This window comes from Anarrhichthys ocellatus, unplaced genomic scaffold (assembly GCF_004355925.1).
Source record: "Anarrhichthys ocellatus isolate YVR2014 unplaced genomic scaffold, GSC_Weel_1.0 scaffold85, whole genome shotgun sequence".
NCBI lineage: Eukaryota > Metazoa > Chordata > Actinopteri > Perciformes > Anarhichadidae > Anarrhichthys > Anarrhichthys ocellatus.
In genome coordinates this window covers 968,745-988,735 of record NW_022280115.1, presented here as the reverse complement: position 1 = coordinate 988,735, position 19,991 = coordinate 968,745, and the positions used below count along the sequence as shown (strand labels likewise).

General features: G+C 39.7%; 1 protein-coding gene across 1 annotated transcript in view; it reads left to right on the top strand.

Moving 5' to 3' along the window:
- LOC116398553 (disks large-associated protein 1-like) overlaps window positions 1-17,283 on the top strand; it is a 133,938-nt gene extending 116,655 nt beyond the window's left edge. Inside the window, exons 14-15 of the mRNA XM_031874948.1 lie at window positions 4,996-5,148; window positions 9,970-17,283. Coding sequence (XP_031730808.1) covers window positions 4,996-5,148; window positions 9,970-10,197 — 381 coding nt within the window. The 3' untranslated portion in view covers window positions 10,198-17,283. The remainder of the gene's footprint in view (window positions 1-4,995; window positions 5,149-9,969) is intronic.
- Window positions 17,284-19,991: the final 2,708 nt, after the last annotated feature.

Here is a 19,991-nt window from a genome sequence, read left to right as displayed (position 1 = left end):
AGGTCTTTAGATTATACTGACCAAATTTGAAGTGGATCTGACAAAGTCCCTACGAGGAGTTCGTTAAAGTATAGCGACTAGAAATCATGGAAAAATTCACACAAAAATCAAAATGGCCGACTTGCGGTTGGTTTAAGAGCATGGTCCCAAAGACTTTTTTTTAAGTCTCCATGTGATACATGTCCCTACCAAATATCATATATGTATGTCAAACGTAGCGCTGGGGCTGCGTTTTTGAATATTTGTAGGGGGCGCTATCGAGGCAATTTTCAATGGTCAAGCCAAAAAGCCATATGAAATATTTATTTACATCACCTATGACACCTGTGCAAAGTTCCAAGGCTTGCTGAACATCCTAAGCCACAGAAAAATTAGCTTCATTTTTCATGGTGAATGACGCATTGCCACGGCAATGGGCGCCACATAAAATGAAGGTCGTTCAATGTCAGTAGACCATTTTAGTAACTTTTCATCATTAATATCTTTAGATCATCTTGACCAAATTTGAAGTCGATCGCATGAATTCTGTGGGAGGAGTTCGTTAAAGTACAACGTCTGAACGATGAAAATTGACAAAAAAGCCAAAAATGGCTTAACTACTGTATCGCTCCCAAGTGGTTGAATGAAATGAAAATTGTAGGGTATGTAACAATATACGATGTGCACATATGAGACAAATTTTGTGATTATAGGTTAGATGGTTTTGAAGTTATGAGTGTTGAAAAACAAAGCCACGCCTTATAAAGTTCATTGGTCCATATCTTCTAAAGGTAATGAGATATCAAACATCTTTTTATAAAATGTTATTATATAGATCCATTACTGATCCACAGCAAATTTAGTAGCAATCAGACTCGGCGTGTGAGAGGAGGTTGCAAAAATGTGTTTTTCACAAAATTCAAAATGGCGGAAAATTTTGGTAGGCGGAGATTCGGGGTCCAAGAGGCTTTTTTGTAGACCTCATTTGGTGGCATGCCTGTGTAAAATTTCAAGTTAATTGAACATACTAGATGAGGGGGCTAAATTCTAGGGGGCGCTAGCGAGCAATATTTTCATGTTCGAGCATGGGACCCATAAAATATCAAATTTTTCAGCAGTCCTGATATTCTCGCCAAATATGGGGATGTTGGGGACATGATAAAGCCCCCAAAAAGGCATTTCATTCGAGAGAATAATAATAATTCCTACAGTTTCAATAGGGACCTCGCGGCCCGACGTCGGTGCTCGGGCCCTAATCAAAAGTGCAAGCAGCATTAATCGGGCCCTCGAATACTCACGCACGTCGAGTGTACTGGCAGGACTCTGGTTGATGCGGCCATGCATTTCTGTGCACGAGTTAAACGGTATATTCCGTGTCGACCAATGGCGTTGCCAGGTCATTTTGCCAGGTCTTAAACCTTGGATGTTTTGTGTGTACCTCTGAATACAATCATAACTGTATGCCTGTAAAAATCGACAAAAAACTGAATGTGTGAATGCGCTTCAGTGTTAGTAACATAACAGATTGTCAAAGTAAATGCAGGTCGTTTGTTTGTGCAGGTAGCTCTGACAATCACTGCTGAGTGACTCAAAGCTGGAAGCGTCGAGGAGAAATAGGAGAATGTATAGTTCCATGTGGAAAAAATATATATATTTTTATAAAGAAACAAGTTTAAGCCAAAAGGTGAGCCAATGTAGAATAATATATCATACAAACTTCACGTTGCATGAAATTACTTTACATTACGGCCAATTTACTATTAATGAAAACTCCACGTACAAGCGCGATTTGGAAACCTTTTCTATCCAATTTCTGCTCTCCATGTTTGCACATATTTAGATCAGAGAAGTCTTTTTCTGGTGGTGTGCCCAAAAACCCTTTTAATAAGTTCAGTGTTTGGGCCGCTGTAAATATAGAATCCTGCTTACGTCCGTGGTTGCCAGTAGGTGGCGCTATAACTATGAGTTAATATTGGCATGCAGAAGTCCTAAAGTCATGACAGTCAACAAGCATGTCAAGTTTGGGACAGTTTTGACAAAGTACAGTTGAGTTACAACAGCTTGATGGATGATGGCGAACCATGTAAAATGGCCGCCACACCACGTCCATGTCGTTCAATGAAACCTCAAGCTTTTAATCACTAAGGTCTTTAGATTGTTCTGACCAAATTCTAAGTTGATCTGATTAATTCCCTAGGAGAAGTTCGTTAAAGTACAGCGCCTGGAAATTACAAAACGACACTAGAAATTCATACAAAATTCAAAATGGCCAACTTCCGGTTGGGTTTAGAGCATGGACCCTTAAGACTTTTTTTTAAGTCTACATGTGGTACATCTGCTTACCAAATTGTATACATCTAGGTGAAACGTACTGCGAGGGCAGCATCATCGAAATATTGTAGGGGGCGCTATCAAGCCGACTTTCCACTCTGAAGCATTAAAATCACATCAGATAACTACATTCGGGATTTTAAATATGTGTGACAACTTTGGTTATGTTTTGACCATTTTTAGCCCCTCAAAAACACCTTGGTTTTTCATGGGGAAGAATGCGTCGCCACGGCAACGTCCTTTCACAAAACAACAAACTTTGAATAACTTTTAATCACAAAGGTCTTTAGATTGTTCTGACCAAATTCTAAGTTGATCTGATTAATTCCCTAGGAGGAGTTAGTTAGAGTACAGAGCCTGGAAATTGCAGAAACGACACTAGAAATTCAAAGTACACAACCTATAACTTCTTGTTGCCACTAGGTGGCGCTATTACTATGATTCTAAATTGTCCTAAAGATATCTTCAGGGTCAGGATGTTATGACATATGAGAAATTCGGAGAAGATTAGACAATGTACGGCCAAGTTACAACAACTTCCTGTTTCATGGCGAATGGTGTATTTTTGCCGCCACGGATACATAGTTCGATAACTTTTTGATCTTTGAGTAACTTTTCACTGCCAAGGTCTCAAGAGCACACTGACCGAATCTGAAGTCAATCGGGTTAAATCTCTAGGAGGAGTTTGTTAAACTGACGCCTTGAAATGGTCCAAAAACGTCATAAAATTAAAAATGGCCGACTTCCTGTTTGGTTTAGTGAAAAACTCCGAGAGGATTTTTTGTACGTCCCATCACGTACCACATAACTACCAAATTTCATACAGCTAGGTGAAACCCAATGTTGGGGCTACTCAATAGGGGACGCTATCGAGCCAATTTTTCACACCGCAGCTGGACACCCCAATCAGACTGAAATTTTCGCAAAAACTGGCTTGCATGCCAAATTTCAAAAACTTTCCAGTATCCCAAGCACCTCCTTTTTGCGACGTAACACGCGGAATAATAATAAACAATAGAATAACAAAAGGTCCTCCGCTCCGACTACGTCGGTGCTCGTCCCTAATAGTAAACATTTGAAGAACAATAGGTCCTCCGCTCCGACTACGTCGGGGCTCGGGCCCTAATAATGAATATTAGAAGAACAATAGGTCCTCCGCTCCGACTGCGTCGGTGCTCGGGCCCTAATATACATTTGAAGAACAATAGGTCCTCCACTCCGACTACGTCGGTGCTCGGGCCCTATTAATAAACATTAAAAGAACAATTATAGGTGGTTCGCTCCGACTATGTCGGTGCTCGGGCCCTAAATAGAAAAAATAATATTCAAATTTACAAAAAATATGGTAAACAAACAGATAACAGTATGTTAAAACAAGTATATTATAAAAGTGGCAGGTGTATTTTAATATAGAAAGGATGTGCAAGGCTGTGTAACAGTATGAAATTGTCCTGGGGATGTCATCTGATTCAATAATATTTTACTTTTTTCCTCTCAGGGCTTCCATCGGAACACTAAATCTCTCTAAATATGTTTTTTCTTGAGATGTCGGTCAACGTCGGTCAGTCATCCAGAGTCAAATATCACAAAAACTGCTGCATTGATTGTCATGAAATTTTGTAGAGATATTCATGCTCCCCAGAGGACAAATCATCAAACTTTTATTGTAGCGCGACCATCAGGTCAAATTGGTTGGTGATAATAATAACAACTTTTGTTCTTTCAAAGAGTGCCAAGAGACTGTTAATACTACAGGAAACCACAATTTTAGCACTGACAAAAAAATCCTACATGTAATAGTATGAAATTATAACATTTTGATGGATATATTTCATGAATTTTGTAAAGTAAGATAAGATAATAAAAATAAGATAATAAAATTGGAGGTAATCCTTCCAAATCATTTTGGATGGCAGAGAAACATGTCTTCAGTTACTAAAGAAAAAATGCTCACTGTGTCAAATCCACCAATGGTAACATTTATGTGCTACTGTGAATCTAGTGTTACTGTTATAGAAGAAACTAAACAAACCTATTATTTCTGTACTAATGAAACTAATTTTGATCAACAAGCAAGGTTTCGAAGAATAGTTGGTACTATTCCCAAAGAGAGTGTGGTCTTTTGGGACCAATACCTTTGGGGTCTTATACCTCAAGATATAATGAAACACACTAACCAACCCAATAAATGGAGGCAACGGGTACCAGCCAATCAGAGGCAGAGTAGAGCGGGTCATGACTTGAAAAAAGAATGGAAAGGTCTGATCACATCACGGCCGTTTGTTTTTGGGATAACGGGTTATGGGACAAATGGGCTTTGGGACATTTTTGGGACTGTTGGGGTTTTGTAATAATGGGGTCTGAACAATGGGCAGTCACCGATTTAAATCCTCTTCAGCTGTATAAATGTTTTGATTCATAATGAGTAGCAATATGAACTACATCCTTTAAAATACAAAGGGGTTACGCAAATTTACCTCTGACCAGTAATGAAATATATATTCATCTTATTTTATATATTTTGTATTCTTTTTCGGGACACATAATGGGGCACTTTGGGCTTCTCTATAAATCAACTTGAAGATTACTTAATGTGTAAAACTTTTTTATCCCTTTTTCTCTTCCTTGGCTTTAGTCTTTGATACTACTTCTTCCCCACCTTATCCTCCTTCTCCACTGTCATAGAACCCCAACGCCCACCCTCGTCCCGTGGCCTCAGACCTGGCTGGTTTTTGGGATATGCTCCAGCTGTCGATCGAGAACATAAGCCTCAAGTTTGATGAGCTTCACCAGCTCAGAGCCAACAACTGGAGACCCCTGGATCCCCCTGAACGAAAGGTACACACACATACAAGCATCCACTGTGCTGACTGATTGACCAGGGATAACACCTTCATCTGAATGGAGGATTTAGTGTGGTGCTAGTGCTTTTGCTGTTTGCCTGTTCAACATTAGTTTATTGAGCCACTGTAACAACATATTTATTTTAAGCCCCTATACACTTTGAGATTTGGTGTCTTCAGCCCCTTTCAGACATGCACTAGTTTATGTTAATCTGATTGCAATTGAAAGTTATATGGCAAATCTGAACATGTAAGTCAGTCGCTTTACAATCCAAATTTAACGTTGTGCCATTCAACAACCAGGTCTCGTAAAAACGACGTTCCCATTCTGAATCATCAAATATACGTTGAGCAAAATGTATTTTCTCCTGAAGGAGGTCGGGGATGGATTTGTTAGGTTTTTAAGAACAAAGGATGAAGGAGCCTGCAGGCCGCAGGTACTCTTCTGCTGCGAGCTTCTTACTGGGCACGCGCATCAGAAGAATGAGCTAGATCCAGTTCAAATTAAAACAATATTTAATGTACTACACAAAGTTCACTTACAAACTGAATTAACTATCAATAGTAATGTTCTCGAGAGCAGAGACCACATGCACGCATCTCACTCACAGTCCGGCGCGGCCAGTTAGCTGAAAATGAGAGCTGCAGTGATCTGAGGTAAACTCCCTAAAACATTGTCTTTTGTATCCCCTGAGAGTCGGAAAGTGTCCGATACTGTCATAAAACGTGTGAATGACCCTCCGTGGCGATTAGTGATTGGCTTCATTTGAATTCTGTCCCCTCCCATTATCGATCCCTTAGCAAAACATCTTGGCTCCTCGCAAAACATCTTGGACTCCTCCTCTCTGTCCTGCTGGTCAGCTTGGCATTTGACCGTCCCACTGGCCCCATCCTCCATCAATGAGGTCGCCTCCATTTGCTGCTGCATGTCTGACACCTCACTCAGAATCCCTATCTGACCCTCAAAACTATTCTTAGTGTTTTAATACCTACAGTGACTATACTTCTATGATTTAATACATTCAATGAGTTAATATACTGTAACATATAAAATCCTCTATAAGTAAGAATATTGTAAACCTATAATACATTCCATATGGAAACATATTGTGACTAACATATTTATTATTGTAACACTTCTACTCACCACTAGGGGTGTTATTAAATCCTACTAATAATGAGTTTAATACTGAAATTATCCACAGATTGATGGGTCAAACACAAAGCTATCACCCAAGAGACCGCTGTTCGTGTCCCGTGTTGGCTTATTTTTGTGTGCTCAAATTAAATGGTAAATGAACTGTAATTGTATAGCGCTTTTCTAATCTTCCAACAACTCAAAGAGCTTTAATATGGGGTCAGATCAGTCTCAATAATCGCAAATGCACACAGAAAGACTCACAAATATATTCGATTTACAAATGCACATAGAAGGATTCACAAATACATTCCAATGCACACATAAATAAATTACGATTTATATAAATGTAAAAAAAAATCACAAATATATTTCTGCATTTGTATGTATTTCAGTGTGGATTTTTTCTATTTATTTGTGGATTTTTGAGACTCTCCTGACGTCACTGGATTCACAAATGCGTTTTTTCAACGTTCTCTTTTTCAACCAATCACATGAGCGCAGTTCCCCCCTCCCCTCCCCACGAGGCTGCTGGCGTTAGAGTTGCGCAATTTGCGGAGGCGACAGGGCAAGCTCAAAGGCACTTCCTGTTGCAAGCTGCCACCGTTTTGGTGCGGATTCCGCGGTAGTTTAGCCTTTATTTGTCGTGATTTTTTTTTACATTTACTGTATATAAATCGTAATTTATTTATGTGTGCATTGGAATGTATTTGTGAATCGTTCTGCATGTATTTGTAAATCGAATATATTTGTGAATTGTTCTATGCGCATTTGTAAATCGAATATATTTGTGAATTGTTCTGTGTGCATTTGCGATTATTGAGACTGATCTGACCCCATACTTTAACACTACATGTCATCATTCTCACCCATTCATAGGATGATGGCACAGCCCACAATTTGCAATTTGGGATTAAGTGTCTTGCCCAAGGACACATCATCACTGACTAGCGGAGCCAGGGATCGACCGGCCGATCTTCTGATTGAAGAACAACCCGCTCTATCACTGAGCCACAGTCGCCTAAATTTCGTGACATATGCACTTACTTTAAGCTAAACCGTGATGTTTTAAAGAACCTATCCAAGTAGTTTTGTTGCCCAAACCTCACCTTTTGTTTCCTTCGGTTTAAATTCACAACGTTAACCAAGTATTTTAAAACTGTGACCATAAAATGATTCCCCCGAAACGTAATTGAGAATGCAGTTTGATTGTAAGGGAACATCATTTTTAGGATACATGATTGCTTTCAGTGCTTGTGTGCTGTTGGACATCATAAAGCGAGCAGCAGAATCTACTCTCAGATGATGTTACATCAGGAAAATGATGTGAAAATGTATCATTGGGTTCACTATGAGAAGAGGGGTGAGCTTGCGATGGTCATTAATTAAAGCTTCAACAGGAAAATCTACTTTAAAGTGCCTGCTGGAGGACTGGAAACACACTTGATCCTCCTTATCATACCGTTTTAATTCACCTCGCTCCCTTTTTCGCTCCTCTCTCTCTCTCTCTCACACCAGGTGCTAAATATCGCACCAGCATTGTGGCTCTTTCCGTAAATGTCCTAATGTCTGAATGAAGCCGTTAGTGATATTAAGGTGAAAAACACCTCTGTCTGAATGACAAAAAGCCAGCACGTAGACGGACAGATGAAGCCGACAGTTTTACATATTACTAGTTTTAGATCAAAGTTAACAACCCTGAGAGGACCGTGGGGAAATCTTTAGTCGTCCGTAACTGTTGTCGTTCGACTACGACTACTTCTGATTTAGACCTTTTGAGATCAAACAGCCTATGTCACAAGTTTCACAAATATCAGACTGCTGCTGTAACTCACGTCTACAAACCACCCAATCAGAATACAGCTTGAGATGACAGAACACACACTCATTGGTGTGCCAAAAGACATAAACTGTTAAGTTCATGTAGCTTGCTCTTTGTTGTATTTTGCAGAACCTGCGATGATGCGAGGTGATGACATGTCTCTGCTTCCCTCCGTTTATTTATTTAATTTTCATTGTTAATGGTTGATTACCAGACATGTGTTGCATCTGACACGCTATTATAGTGTGTCATAGTGTATAGTGTCGTAGTGTGTAGTGTCATAGTGTGTCGGGGCCTTTACAAGACTCATCCTTTTCACCCTGAAGCTCTTTATTAGCTCATAATTAGATTGTAGACACACCTGAGCTTCCTGGCTGCAAGCCTTCCATGTTTGCTTGACATGCAGGGGGTAATGCCCAGTGTTAAAGAGAAACTAGGGTATTTTCCAACCTGGAAGTTGGTCCAATATTGAGCGAGAGCTCTGCAGCCATGAAACGGACTGCAATGTAATCCTTTGGTGCAATTCCGCTCGCTCAATCTACGTTGTTTTTGCAACAGAAATCAGCTAAATATTCAGCCATGACATTGAAGATATTTGAAATAACACTCAGCTACACTTTCTGTATTCCAACTCAACAAAGTCTGACAACACTCATCCTCTCTCCAACTCTCACTCCACCGTTTCCACCGCAACAAGTAACATCTTGTTGTTATCAAACGCAAAAGGAAGCCTTGCTGTTAATCTTGCAGTGCATGCTTGTCTGCCTTGGTCTCAGTGCTGATACAGATACTCTCTATATCTTTAAGTGTATCTGTAAATCTCTTCCAGCTGTCCTCTGCCTGCTCCGTTGCTCTCTTTCAACAGTGTCTGTTGTGGCTTTGCATCATTGTGAATACTGACTCTGCCGGCTTCCTCATTCGCTCTCATTGTTTTTTCTTTCTTTGTGCTTTTTTTTTTTGTCGACAGTGAAGGTGCTCGCAAACAGCCACGCATCTATCAGCATAACTGCAATGCCAACAACACCACGGGGCCTTTACACCTCTGGGCCTCCGTAGATCCATCATGTCTGTCCTTTCCATTCATCTGCCCATGCTTCCTCCTGCCCTTCCTCCCCTCTGCCGCCTGCAGCCACGTTACCGTGTGTGGCTTTTTTGTTGTGTGTGTTGGACGGGAGAGAGTGTGGCTAAGATTCTTGGATCAAATTAGAGACGTGCATAACACTAGAACACCAACACAAACTACAACAACAGGTGTTAAAGCACCAGTAAAAAGGCAAGTTTGCTACTGAAAAATAATTTAGCAACTCTTTTGTGTCAGTAGAAAGAAATAATGTGTTCTGCTTGGTAGAGGAATTGGTCTCGTGTTTTTATACGTACAGCTAATGAAAACATAAAATAGATGCAGGAAGAGACCTTTGCTACGGGATAATCTTGCAAACAATGCAGTATATTTATGTATTATCATACTAGAATACCTACCTAGCATGCATATGAAAGACTACACAAGGTCCACTAGGTACAATTACAGCCGTCCCCATGCAGATAGTTTTACAGCAAAGTTGATATAATAGCGGAAATAGAACAAATGTGAGAACCAATGCGTGCAGAGAATGAGTTAAGATTCCAGAGTAGCTACACTGACACAGTGATGAGGATGAAAAAGTGATACGGAACATCTAATTCATCTCTTCTTTACTTACACACACGTAGAAGTGCAGAGGCTTACAGGCCACTAAAGATGCATTAAAGATGGCAGTTACACTGTGCATCACAGGCACACATACACACACGTTTGTCTTTTTCCTGAAATGTTCTCCCCCACCCTCCCTCCCTCCCTACCGTCCTCTCCCCACCAGGAGAGGAGGCTCCCACCTCCGGTGCCAAAAAAGCCACCCAAGGGCCCTCACCACCACCACCCCCCTCTGGCCAGAGACCGCTCGCTGGAGAGCTCGGAGAAACAGCGGCAGGAGGCCAGGAGGCGCCTCATGGCCGCCAAGAGGGCGGCGTCTGTGCGGCAAAACTCGGCCACGGAGAGCGCTGACAGCATCGAGATTTACATCCCCGAGGCTCAGACGAGGCTATGAGGACACTACCGGGGGGACACGCACAGGGTTACATGCAGTACACCGGGAAACACAAAGATGTATGGTCGTCCATGCCAAGGTGTAGGGGTGTAACCAAATACCAATACGTTTAGTTTTTGGAGTGATTTTCTTCCAGGTCATAACTCATCAACACACAGACGACACACACTTGTTACGGTCAACTGAATTCCCTTTTTACAACGGTGTCTCTATCTCCAATATTAAGAAGGCGCTCCTTATTACTTCATCAGATCTTCTTTCATAATCATCAGATCCAGACTTTTAGAATATTATACGTTTTAAGCACAGTAGTTGCGTGGTGCAGAATCAAGCTTGGCTGATGTTCCACAGGTGTTCTTTCTACTTCATAATCAGATATCAATGAATAGTAAGGATATTGAGAAGCGTGTCAAATGTTTGTCGATAGCTTTCTTAATTTAACATTTCAAATGTCATTTATTTTAATCTTCCCATTGCATGCACACTCCCCTTTAAAAGATGCAGTTACAAACACATCTTTGCAGTTTATAAAGAAAATCATGCAATATGGCCCAATGCCCCCACCCCTCCCCCCAACATATTATTGTAAACATAACTATATAAACTACTCACACTTGTGCTTGTTATAGACGCAAAACAATGTGTTTTTTAAACGACCAGTGTGTAGGGTTTAGGACCATCTATTGGCAGAAATGTAAACATAATATAATTCTTTATTATTGTGAATTTTTCATACTTATTTATGAAGTTTTCTGGATAGTGTATAATCACCTGAATCTAAGAATCTTTGTGTTTTTGTTTTGTCGAATGAGCCCTCTTCATATTTATAGGCAGAGAGGATGCTCTTCCATGGAGTCCACCATGTTTCTACAGAAGCCCAGAACGGACAAACCAAACAGGGCTCTAGAGAGGGCCTTTCCTGTCAGCCACCGTAGTTCTCCTACATGTTTGGCACACTGGAGATCGTTCAGTGGGTTGCAATCTGCACACTCACACTCACGACAAACCCTACACACTGGACCTTTATGTTTTGAAAGTTTACAAAAACAATTTTCATATTTATTGCCCCCGCCAACAGTTTAATGAAATATCCGCCCTTAGCTGGCAGCTAAACTTCATCGCAGGCGTAGAAAGCAGTGTTTTGTCTCTCTCTTTGGTTGAAGGTGTCAGATCCCAGCCAGCATCAGTGATAGCTGTGGTTGGGTGTAATCAGAAGTGTGATCTGTTACACCGGTAACCACACCCAACAGAGATTTCACGAGTTAACATTTTGTCAGTAGAATTAATGCTTGTATCGAAGAAAGATCATCTATAATAGTACAACAAAAATCATCTGCACATAAGAAAAAACATGAACTACAAGCACATGAGAATTAAAAATACAGACGTCGACTCCTCCCTAGATATTGACTTTGCGTTACACCCCTACCAACCCATGTGTATTTGAACCCACTAGACCCTAAATACTGCACCCTTTTGTGGGTTGCATCAGTTGACCATGACCTGTAAGAGCTGTCCAAACCTCTAATACAACAAGACTTTACAAGTGTAGACCCGTTATTCAGACACATGCAGCACACCTCTGATGTTCTCTGCCTTCAGACACATTGTGTCCAACTTCTAATTATCGGGGCTTTTTATAAAACCACAACTACAGCTATGTTCCAGTGGTTCTCCACAGCATGAGCACAGAATCACCTCCTAGATTGAGCTGAATTAAAATACAAATCATTTAAATGTATTATTACTTTAAGGACTCCTTTTCCATCTGTTGAGGAAGATCGTGTGACTGTTCATTGTGTCTGGACTACGAGGAAAGCACAAAAGATACAGTTGTTGGGGAGAGATCAGGGAGGAAGAGTAGGTTGTGATGTCAGGCAGCTAGAAGCACTTCAACTGTAGACATGAGCGGATGCCGTGTATTGTAATCCAGTTCATTTGAGGTAGGATAAGCTCCAAGTTTGAGCACTGGTAGGAGGCGAGAGTGTCAAAGTCAGACATCTTGTTCAACCAACAATTCACTTCTACATGCTGTAAGGGACATGCCAACACATTCTTACTCCCAGCTCGTCAAATACCAACGCTTGGTCAGTGGTCCTCGGCTTCTGATACCGAGGCAACCTTCAGCGTCTTCATAACACTAACTCCAATGTAAACCGGTCAGAGCAGCTGACATTACATAAAGAGCTAGAAAGTCTGCGTAGGGCAGGTTGGAGATGTTTGGTTGGCTTAAACAAACACAGGACTTTCACCCAGGAGACCGCTGTTAATGTCAACATTGACTTATTTTACTTTAGTTTTGTTACGTAACTTACGTACTTCACAATGCCACGTACATAAGCTACGTAACTAAACCAAACCAAGTCAACCTAAAAATGTTGTTTATTTTGAAAGACACGGCATGAGGCTCACTGACCAAATGGCGGGTGGAGCGAGGACAATATGCTGCAGTGTGTTCAGCCTCACAGCCTCTTCACATCATACAGGAAACGGTTTGACTTTTGGTAGATGTTTGGTCTCTGGGTCTTTGGTTAGTATTACACAAATGCATATGTACAGACGGGATGGACAATCTTCCACAGATACACACATAGTAAACACACAATCATCAACTTGTGTCATATGACAACACTTGAAATGCACACTGGTTTACACTCGCAGGTAATTCTTTCAGGTCTCGTGGCTGTCTGAACAATGCAGGCTGTTGTAATATAGAAACAGTGTCTCTTCCCTCCGGAGAAGAGGCCGCCATAATCACTGTTGATCTTTCATCTTTCGCCCCGTCTCCACTCCACATCACTTCTTTATTGGACTTAGGAGCTTCATGTAACAATCAGCTGGAGGTTTCTTCCTCTATGGTGAACCCTCCTAATAACAGAGACCATATTTTATTGGAAATATCTGTTGTTTTACAACTTAGGTGTATTTTCACAAGTTTTTGATTCTTTTTGTTTGTGATCTTTTTTTTTTTCACTCACCAGTGAAAGTGAGAGGTCAGAACATGTCACCTCAAATAAGAGCCAGCAGCCAGTTAATAACCAAGTTTTGTAAAGTGCTTAATCAAAGATTTGTTTCCAACCGTCCGATGGATGGTGAGGTTGCGCCCTCCGTGTTTTAGCAAAACAGCTTTTGATGACCAAAACTACTAAAACTAAGTTGTAAATAACATCATTTTCTTTTAACTCTGTAACATGGAAAGCCATCAAGTGAATTATGAAGTGCTGAAACTGTCAAAGACACTATGTTACAGGGAAAACAATGGCTAATAATGTTGGGAAATTAATTGGTTTGGGTCTGTGTACGATCACCATTATTTTCTCCCTCTATGGTGTGATCTTCAACTCCGTTCTCCTCCTGGGAATTTGAAGGTGATTTTTATTTTACAGGGTAAATTTACAAGCAATATTTAGTGGAGATAGTGGGCTTTATGGATGCTCAAAGATTATAATTAATGAGACGGAATGAGGCTCTCTAAGTAGCTTCTCTAGTTGTGCGATTAAAACATTGAATTTAACTTTATTATTTTAAGATCTTCAAATGCATTGTTCTCTTCATGAGAGAGTTGTTTCGAGGCCATAGCTGTGAAAGTAACACCACCCAAACTGTCCATGCAGTTTTAGAATGACATGAACAGAAATGGCTGGTTGTGAAATATTCTTGTTTTGTTCATAGTCACAAAACTAAAATCGGACTTTTGTTTTTTGACTTTTGAAGAGGTGCGTTAGGCCGACCATAGTAGCACAAATAAAAGGTAGAATTTTCATTCTAAAACCCCCCAAAAAGTGAAAAATGAATCAATTAACAAATGAATTGAAACTGTTACTAGCAGTTGGTCGGCAATGCAAAAGGAGTTAAACGCTCCACCTAAAGTACCACTGCTCTACAGCTTTCATTTACTTTCTCACCTACACACACCTGTGTGACGGCATCTGTGGTTCACCCAACCCTGCAAAGTAAACCATGTGGTCCATCGACGAGAACAAATCCACAATTTTTCGTACATTTAAGACTTCAATCTCAGAGTTTTTTTCTTGAAATATTACCCCTCTCCCCCGGCTCTATAACTTTTTTGTTTTTACCTACAATACGCCATCATAGACTTGTTATATATATCTATGGTATATTTTATTAATAGTCTTACGTTGAGTATTATATCTTATTATAATGTATTTCTTAAAATTCAACTTTTACCTCTGTGCTTTTTATTTAATAAACAACCAAGCCAGACATGTTATTTTGATATTGCCATGGCTAGCATAGCTAGCTTAACATAGCTCAATATCAGAGCATTGCATTTGTTACTATAAATCTAAAAAAATATATATGTAATGTATATTCTTGATACTACAACTTTTCTGTTTTTTTTAAATCAGCCTCATTGTAATTTCTGCTACTGTCACTTTAAAGGAGCACAGTGACTTCACACCTTTATTTGACCATCGTAGTCAGCCTACTCCCACAGTCTCAGGAAATAACCCTGATGATGTCACAGTGATGTCACTTACGTTATCTGAGTTTGGGCTTGGAGAGTTCAAATTTAGAACTGAAAGTTCTACAAACTGGAGGTGTAGAGTTAGAAGGTTGTGGGTGTTTATCAGGCAGGAAGCGTGTAACAAAGAGGCATGTTCAAGTTGCATGATAGGAGATGTAGGATCCAGCATTTTGGAGCTTGACCCCCACAAAGGATAGAAGTTTGGAAACCTCAGCCTTCTATTTCGACCACTCTTTTTCCGTCCGGCCCCTGAGAGTCTCCCAGCTTAATGCTAAAAAATCCCAAGACAAAATAAAAAAAGAAGCTGTTAAAAAAACACACCAAATGTATGATTAACTTTGGACTCATCAGAGACAACCCAGTGGACACTCCACCAATAGATTTCATTTGGTCATGGACACTTCCTGACCAGAGTTTGAAAGTGCCATAAGAAGACATTTCAGATCCATATTTCATAGTCCACAGCTGAAACAGACCTGGTTTACACAGTGGCAAAGAAAAACAAGATGATGTTTCTTGGGCCACTTCATGTTGTTGATCTGTTATTATGCCATTTATACTACTACTTATGCCAACATTTATTGTGACAACCTCTTATATAGCTGCCATTCATCTCTCCAGAGCAACACTGGACATCAGGAGTAGGATTCACAGGATTCTATTCTACGCTGACAATGACGTGTTGTTGATGAAAGTATTCAGTATTTATTTTCTTCTTTTGTAAAGATCAGTTGTGTGTGTGTGTGTGTGTGTGTGTGTGTGTGTGTGTGTGTGTGTGTTTTTGTACAGGATCTAATTACCTCTGTGTTTAAATGATGATGACAGTGACAATGCAGTGAGCCATATTCAATGTGAAATACCCTTCTTATCAAGAGGAAAGGGCCATACAAATGCTGAAAGATTTATTTTTCTTTGAGCATTTACTGAATCATTTATTTCGTGTTCCAGTAGCAAGCTTACTGTCTGTGTGTTTGGGAGGAACAGTAGAGCAGGAACAACATCACACGAACCGGGGAACAAGAAGATATGCACATTGGGAATCTTTAGTGTATATCAGAAGCTTCTCAGATAAAAGCCTTTCTGACTTTCAAACACGATGACTCACATTAGAGTAGAGGCCCTGGCCTCATGGTTGGAGATGCAAAATGTCAGCCAGACAATGTCCAAACTTGAAGCTGGGGTGTCAAATCTGACGAATGTGAAACATGAAAACAAAGAGGATGAAATCTATGAAAGATCAGGGATGCCAATATTGAAACAGAATTGTTATCAAATTTCATTTTCTATTTGTTTGCATGTTATTGGTGACAAAATTAGAACTACGATTAAAGAATTTAAATGTTATGTTCGAAAATGCACAATTATTAAAAAAAGAATTCTGTGTACTCGAAAGGTTAACGCAATTTTAATAAAAATGGAATGAGCATTTTCAAATTCGCTGAAATTGTGCCACCAAAACCTGAAAACGAAACGGCAAACTGGACTTTAGTTTGCTTTAGTTAAGGTTTTTTTGCACTATGAAAACTGCATAAAAAAAAGAGAAATAGAATAAAATAATAAAATACATAAAAAAAAAACTAACATGATAAACATAAATAAAGGAAAATAGACAAACAACATCAATGCGGCACCAATCAGCATTGATCTTTGGATTATTATTGGATCATCATCGAAAACGTGTGGGCTAGATTCCATTTAGCAACACATAATCACTGAAGACATCTGCTGTTTCCTGCATCAGGAGTTTGCTATGTCATGACATTTGACTTTTAAATATAATGAAACCATCTTGCAACTCCCTTTCTTCAGTAAAGTCTGTATGGGAGAAAATCATATTGATATAATCAACCAAAACTTGATTAGATGTCAGTTTTAAGCTTGACAATTATCTGTCAACATTAAATACATAAACATAATTGAGCATTTTCCATTTAAAAAAATACATTCATACATGCAATGTGTCAATTATTTTAAAGTTATATTTGAATTTGGACTTGAATTTAAATTGGCAGTCTTGGACTTTCATAGGGACAACCTTGGATGTAATGCTGCTGCTTTTCCTCAGGAAGAGATGAGGAATGTGGTCCATAAAATCAGGGTCTCCCAGACATGTTGGTCTGTTACTCAAACTGTGTGTGCGAGAGTCTATGTGTTTTAACATTTGTATGCAGTCCATTTGTAAATATAACCATTCTGGAAGATGCACTGTGTGTGTGTGTGTGTGTGTGTGTGTGTGTGAGGTCTCTTTAAAGTGCTTCCTGAGTACCTTGTTTTCTATGTCAGGCCTTTCCTCAGTACGGTCTAGTAGCCTCATCAACTCATTCTGTACATTAACTCTCCTCTCGTGTTTGTACAGAAAACGTTTGAGGGTGTTTCATGACGCATGCAGACACAATATTAGTACTTATGAATCTATATCTAAGTTGAGAACATGTATTTGGTTTATTTATGCTCTTATTTATTAATTTTTTTAAACTATGACATTCTGTTGAAGTGGTCTGTCATGCTCTTCTGATCTTATGTTGTACTGTAAAGAGATGATTATACGTCCATAACTATTGATGAACCCATAATAAAAGTAAATATCAACTCTTCTTCCATGACTGATCTCTATCATTTGAAACATCACGGCAGGGCAGCTTTATTTGTGTGGTACTTTTTAAATACGGAGGCAGCTCTCCCTGTTTATATAAGACCACAAGAAAGAAACAGGTCATATATCAAATATAATAAGCCAAAATAACAGTTTAAAAGTTGATGTGCAGCAACAAGCTTAAATGTCATTCAAAAATGTTCCAATCAGCTTCAGTTTTTGGAAGAGCCAACCCTAACCCTGGGACTAACCTGACCTAACTAACCCTAACACTATTATGTAATGAAAAAATGATGGATGAGTAACTATAACAAAATCTGAATTCAAATAAAAAAGCACACCTGGCATTTTAAATTTCAATGAATTGTCTTCTAATCTAAAAATATGTCAATTCAAAATGTGATGATAATTATCGAGTTCATGCTGACACTTTGTCGTTGACACTTTGTCAGCTGTGTTGTTGAAGTCTGACCTCTGCATTTATTTTTAGATTTAAAAGCAAAATTGGCAAATATAACTATAACTATAAATATAACATCGGTAAGCCTGGACTTACATTTCATCTCCTGCTCCCTCAGTTCAATAAGTCAACTTTTGACATAATCATATGTCATATTAATCTCATGGGCAGATTGTCATGGGATCAAATATGAATCAGTGGATATCTTGGTAACTTTGCTCTTGTATAAATGAGTAGTTGCTACCAGCGTGTCTTTCTACATAGTTTTTCCTTTCATAATGGCCAGAATGTTTCCTTTTATTATAAATGTGATTTATATTTATCAGACAAAGGTTAAGAAGTGTGTGCTCATTTGTAAATAATAACAATCTCAAAAGCAGGTTTCTGCATTTTCTACAACACTGTCCTGCAAAGATTTCAGAATAAAAGGCTTATGTTAACAAATATAGGGATTCTGTCCACAGAAGAGGAAGAGGAAGTGTTGAGTAAAACAAAAATAATATCACCTTTTTTTAATCTCTAGAAGTGACGGAGCTGTTGAGAGTTGTGGAACGAGACGCGGTGATCAACATGCATCCTGAATCTGAATGTGTTCTCCTTTGTGAACACATGATGGCGCTACTGCACCGTGGATTAGATGACCCACGTCTGCTGCAGGGTTTCGCCAGGATTATACTGATCGTCCTCCAGAGGGATCCGAGTTTGCGCCAAAAAGAAGCAGACACGTATAACGTGTCTGGCCTGTCGCCTAGAAAACCATGCATTATAAACTTGCATTCATATTCCATCACTGTGAAGTCAGTTATTTATACTTCTCAGCCATGTTTCATTTGTGTGCTTGTTTTGCAGGACAGGTGACAGATACATTGTTATTATCTATGTTATAGTATTATTCATGAAATGCAATTTCAGCAACAATTCGCTTTATTACAGAGAAAGATAAGATACATCTCTCCACCCACACACACACACACACACACACACACACACATGCTCTGTTATTAACGGACAATGCATATAGTCAAAATCAATGTAATTAACACAATGACAAGAACAAACTCACAAGAACCAGTCACATATATTTATATGACAATAAAGCAACACACCAATCCAGCAACACTGCAGCGCTACAACACGTATTCATCCGCACACTGAAGAGCATGAGCCATTCATATATTATTCACATCAGAGGGAACAATATTAACCATATCATAAAAACACCACCATAGACAAATGAACACAGTAGTAACGCTACTGCAGATGTAAAAACACAAAAGCACTTCACTTACCAAAGCTGCTGTTCACTTAAGGACCATTGACCCAAGTCAATGACCCCTACAACCCCTGTCAAGGACTTTTAAATCCCCTTTGTACCCAGTCCAAGAAGTCTAGTACCCACTTTGGCAACTTAGAACTCAAGTAAAAGAACACATGTGGAGGAGCTGCAGGTCTAACTGGGAGCCCTTCTTTGGCCCCCTGGAAGCCACATTTGCATGCAGGACTTTCCCTAGACCCTGACCCCTGTCCCGTTGGCTCCGACAGAAAAGCAGATAAACAGTTGGGCTGAGTTGTTTCTAGAGGACGCTCAGAGATCTCTGTTAATCTCCTCCAATCCTCCCTGCAGCCGTCAACAGCCCCCCCCCCACCCTGGACTCTCTCTCCGGTCTCCTTACATTAGCCAGGCTCTTAGTCTGGAGCCCCCCAGATTAACGCCCAAACCAATTAGAGGCTGCAGCGGACGAGTCAATTGGGATTCCTTTTCACCTTGATGATACCTTACAGTTGAAGACAATAATATATCAGCATGCCTGTGCTGCTCTACGACAAATTATCTTATTCTCTATGTATGTTTTCATTATAATCATAATCATTACATTTAAAAAAATGTTTTGAGCAGGTTTGGTAGGGTGTACTTTACTTCCCCTCCCCCTCATTCACTGGCTGCTTGTACTGTTATTATAGAGCATATTTTATGTCCCTATGTATTTATCTCCTAAATAAGCATAGTTGAATTAGGCTTGTCGATCCCAGAGGATGGATCCCTCCTTCGTTGTTCCTCTTGAGTTCTGTCAACTTTTTTTCCCTTCATGAAGATTTTTTATGGATTTCGTCTTTAGCCAAACCAAGCGCTAAACCTCTGCTGCTGAGAAATAAAGTAAACACTGAAGTGCTGAAAACTGCAGATCCTCAAATGGCCTCTTGAAGCTGGCCCTAGAAGTGAGGCTAATCCCCATAGACCCCCTTGTTAA